At 40.9% G+C, this 5000-nt stretch overlaps 1 protein-coding gene across 1 annotated transcript in view; it reads right to left on the bottom strand.

Annotated features, from left to right (window-relative positions):
* Window positions 1–1704, bottom strand: part of LOC122254197 (uncharacterized) — a 37167-nt gene extending 35463 nt beyond the window's left edge. Inside the window, exon 1 of the mRNA XM_086533550.1 lies at window positions 1–1704. This exon is cut by the window's left edge and continues 1113 nt beyond it. Within this exon, the coding sequence (XP_086389676.1) occupies window positions 1–1657 (1657 nt within the window). The 5' untranslated portion in view covers window positions 1658–1704.
* Between the last annotated feature and the right edge of the window lie 3296 nt (window positions 1705–5000).

Raw genomic sequence — 5000 nt, 5'->3', positions numbered from 1 at the left:
GGTCTGTGCCTTCTACCTCATTCATTGGGTCTGTGCCCTCTTCCTCATCCTTAGGGTTTGTTATTTCCTCTTCATTCTTCAGGTTTGTGATTCCTTCCTCATTCTTTGGGTCTGTGCTATCTTCCTCATTCTTCAGGTCTGTTGTCTCTTTCTTATTCTTCAAGTCTGTGTTTTCTTTCTCTTTTAGGCCTATGTTTTCTTCCTCATTCTGCAGGTCTGTGTTACACTTCTTAATCTCTGGGTCTGTGCTTTCTTCCTCATTCTTCAAGTATGTGCCCTCTCCCTTATTCATCAGATCCATGTTTTCTTCCTCATTCTCCAGGTCTGAACACTTTTCCTCATTCTTCAGGTCTGTTGTCTCTTCCTCATTCTTCAAGTCTGTGTTCTCTTCCTTTTTCTTCTGGTCTGTGCTATCGTCCTCATTCTTTGGCTCTGTGTCCTCTTCCTCTTTCTTTGGATCTGTACTTTCTTCCTCATTCTTCAGGTCTGTGTTTTCTTCCTCATTCTTCAGGACCATATTCTCCCCTTTATTTTCTGGGTCTGTGATTTCTGAGATCTGCTCCTCCTTTTTCAGGTCTGTGACGTCCTTCTCATACTTTGAGTCTGCGTTGTCCTCATTCTTCGAGTCTGATTGGTATTCCTGAAGGATTAGGCGTGAACAGATTTCCTCATTCACCTGGTTTATTTCCTCTTCACTCTTCGGGTTTGTGATTTCTTCCTCCTTTTGGGGGTCTGTGTTTTCTTCCTCAAAATTCAGGCCCATGCAGTCCTCCTCATTCTCCGGGACTGTCCATTCTACCTCATTCTTTGTGTCTGTGTTTTCTTCCTCATTCTTTTGACCTGCATTATCCAGGTCTTGGCTGTACCCCTTATTTTCTAGGTTTTTACTGTCTTCCACATTCTGGGGATCTTTCCTTTCTTCCTCAGTCTCCAGGTCTTGGCTGTACCCCTTATTCTCTAGGTTTTGACTGTGTTCCACATTCTGGGGATCTTTCCTTTCTTCCTCAGTCTCCAGGTCTTGGCTGTACCCCTTATTCTCTAGGTTTTGACTGTGTTCCACATTCTGGGGATCTTTCCTTTCTAACTCAGTCTCCAGGTCTTGGCTGTACCCCTTATTCTCTAGGTTTTGACTGTCTTCCACATTCTGGGGATCTTTCCTTTCTTCCTCAGTCTCCAGGTCTTGGCTGTACCCCTTATTCTCTAGGTTTTGACTGTGTTCCACATTCTGGGGATCTTTCCTTTCTTCCTCAGTCTCCAGGTCTTGGCTGTACCCCTTATTCTCTAGGTTTTGACTGTGTTCCATATTCTGGGGATCTTTCCTTTCTAACTCAGTCTCCAGGTCTTGGCTGTACCCCTTATTCTCTAGGTTTTGACTGTGTTCCACATTCTGGGGATCTTTCCTTTCTTCCTCAGTCTCCAGGTCTTGGCTGTACCCCTTATTCTCTAGGTTTTGACTGTGTTCCACATTCTGGGGATCTTTCCTTTCTTCCTCAGTCTCCAGGTCTTTACTGTGCCCTTCACTGTCCAGGTCTTCGTTGCGTGCATTGCCTAAATTCATGATATAATCTTCATGCACTGATTCACTCTTGGAGTCCACGTTAGGTCTTTGTTCACTCGTCTGTGCTGTGCTTTGCTTCTCGCACAGTTTGTCATCCATGATTTACTCAGGACCTCACAGTTCGCTTCCTGTAAAAGACATAAGACATTAAAGTGGTGATGATGGGGACCTTCACTCCTGCCACAGCTGTAAACAAAGAATTACCACCCACCGATCCCCGTGCACTGCTGTTTATCTTGCTACTACCTTAGTGTGTGTGTGTGTGTGTGTGAAAATGACGCACGGACCTTAACACAAGCAAATCCAACCCTTTCTGCTCGGGAATGTTTTCCATGTTCCTTCATCTGTGTATATAATCCTGTCTTGTTTCAGTACAAAATACTGGTTAGAAAATGTGGTAACCCTTGTCCTTTTTATTACGTCACCATCATGTAACCCATACGTATTTAAGTTTGTGTTCATTCAAATTGCCTCAAGTTTTCCTTTGGGAGAGGCCTCAATATCTATTGTGATCATTCCAACAACTGAACAGCAAACTGCCTGCAAGCAATCGCGTGAATGGCAAGACGTCCCACTCCTATCTGAGTGCCTCTGCCCCGCCATGCCATTTGTACACTACGTGAACAAACACGAACAGAAAATGAAACCTGAAGCAATCGACAATTTGACCTTCAAAGAGGACTTCAACTTCAACCACCAAGTGTTAATATATATTTTTACAGAAGTAACAGGAAATGAAGGGGGGGGGGGGAAGAAAGAAAAGGAGGAGGAAGACAGTGATAACAGTTGTGATGAATCAGAGATAACAATGCTGATGAATTGTAGCGATAACAGTAATAGCAGTAAAAAAAAAGGAAGAGATAACAATAACAGCAACCGTAATGTCAATAATAACGATATCAATATCAATAGTGCATAACATACATCTGTGTACGTAAAATGAAAAATATCAATATAGTAGACGATTTTTTTCTTGTCAAATTAACGATCATACACACAAGCAAACAAAAAATGGAGAGATGAGCAAATGTTTATATATCAAGATCATGCACTACAGCTGCGCTCACTCTTCCCCTAAGACACCTGCCATGCAGACAGCAAAACATTTGTTCGTTTATAACCTTCAACATTTTGTCTTTTCTTTTTAATAATTATTCGCCGAAGAAATTACAGAGATACGAAAGAGGGGGGGGCGGAGAATCATATAGTGGTAGAGCTAGACAAATATACTGTGTTTACATACATATATATACATACATATATATATATATATATATATATATATATATATATATATATATATATATATATACACACTTTATATAAAAACAGGCAAATAAAATAACCGTTTACTAAAAAGGTCAAAAGAAGAACAAAGTAAGTAAAAGCATCTGGGATTTTCCTTATATGACTCATGTTGTTTATTATATAGCGTTTGCATGTGACATTTTCCCTCCAATGTTCGTATGAACTGGAATAAAAAATACACCCAGAAATTTATTTTCACTGTGCGTGCATACTACCTTCACATAGAAAACACTTGTAATAACAATTACAACGAAATTTAAAACAATTTCCATATCTTACCACACCGTTAATCGAACTGTTCACACTGATGCGTTGTTATAAAAAAAATCCTTGAGCTACCTATCTTTGCTTTACCCTACATAAACATAAATCTTAAATCAGCACTTCAAATGTATCATCAATGCATGTGTAATAGCCCAGAGGGAAACCGATCCGTGATTTTTTTTTCTTTTTTTTTTTTTCTTTTCTCTCTCTCTCTCTCTCTCTCTCTCTCTCTCTCTCGAAGGTAAGAAATCAATCATGTTCTTTACTATTTAAATTCCTATATCTTGAAAACAGGTAAAAATAGTTTGTCTTGAATGTGCTTTGGCAATTGTTTGTAAATCATGTCAACCTTGGTGCTACGTGACGAAAGAGAGCGCGTTGGAAGGGAGGGACGGAGGGAGAGAGAGAGAGAGAGAGAGAGAGAGAGAGAGAGAGAGAGAGAGAGAGAGAGAGAGAGAGAGAGAGAGAGAGAGAGAGAGAGAGAGAGAGGGGGGGGGGGTTGATTTGATTTGATATAGTTTATTTGCAAAACAGTTTACATGCCCTGCAAAAGGCCAGGGTAAGATGTCAAACATCTATCCATACTGGCTAAGCCTCTATTGCGTAAAGGGCTTAGTCAAGCACAAATCTTACATACCTGAGGGGCTGCATTATACTGGTTAACATATATTCATGTTTTATCTGGCCAGTAAAAAAAATATATATATATCACTGATCATGTCAAAGACAAAACCAATGTCTATAATAAAATTGATATATGGTGTACATTAAAATCTCCACAAAATAAAGCATCATTATGTATTATATTGTCAGGAGGTTTAGGTACCTCTTCACTATCATGCGGATTATATACATTAACAATAATGATAGTTTTGCCATCAAAAAATAGTCTAACACCGAGATATTTAACACGTGTCACGTTTGTCATTGATCACTTTGGATGGTATTGAGTTCTTTATATATATTCCAAGCCCTCTTGTAGAGGGATTAGCCATATTAGGTTTGTCATAAAAAGTGTATCCCGCAATTTTTGCATAACGAGCACCAGTTCTGACTTCTTTTAGGCAACATACACCAACATCCTTAGTGTGAAGATATTGAGAGAGAGTGGCCTTGCGCTTCTGCAAACTGTTAACGTTCCAAGTAATACATTTCAAATAATTACTTGGAGCCATCGGTCGTTATTTGATCATTTCCAAGGTCCATTATCGGATGTAAATCGACGGGCGGTGTGGGCTGTTGTCGCTCCAGGAGGGTGAACATCCTTTCCTGGAGTTTAGATTGTTGGACCATTTGCTGTTGCATCATGAACATCATTTGGCCCTGCTGGTTCATCATCAGTTCCATCTGCTTAAGCAGTGTGTGCAGCAGTTCCTTTATTTCGCGGTTGGACTCTTGTTTATCTTGTTGCAACGAGGGCGGTGCTGGGGCTGGAGTTAGAACCGGAAGTAGAGTTGAGGTGGGCACTGGAGACTGCATTAGGATTATGTTTGGTGTTGCAGGAACTGGTGCTCCTGTTGGTATTGGTGCTGTGGATGGTGCCTGGGCTTTATTTGAAGGGATTACCACATTCTTCTTTGGAAGAGGTGGGAAGGCCTTCACATCAGTAAGGCAAGGGGCTGGGGTGGCGTTCTTGGCAGGAATGACTTGCTTCTTCTGATATTTCTTTTTCCTATCCTTCGGAAAATATATACATAATGCAGAATTCGCATTATGCTCTTGACGGCAGTTCACGCACTTCCGTGGTATATCTTGTCCTTCGGAAATCTTATCTGCGCATTCTGCGCTTGCATGGGGAAGAGCGCAGTATTGGCACCGCGGATTGTCGTGAGTGTAAGCACGCGCTCCGTGTCCCCACTTGGAGCAGTTT

The sequence above is a fragment of the Penaeus japonicus genome, unplaced genomic scaffold (genome assembly GCF_977035675.1).
Source record: "Penaeus japonicus unplaced genomic scaffold, GWHDUDI00000001_assembly GWHDUDI00000039, whole genome shotgun sequence".
NCBI classification, from domain to species: Eukaryota; Metazoa; Arthropoda; class Malacostraca; order Decapoda; family Penaeidae; genus Penaeus; species Penaeus japonicus.
This window is presented reverse-complemented; position numbering and strand designations above follow the sequence as displayed.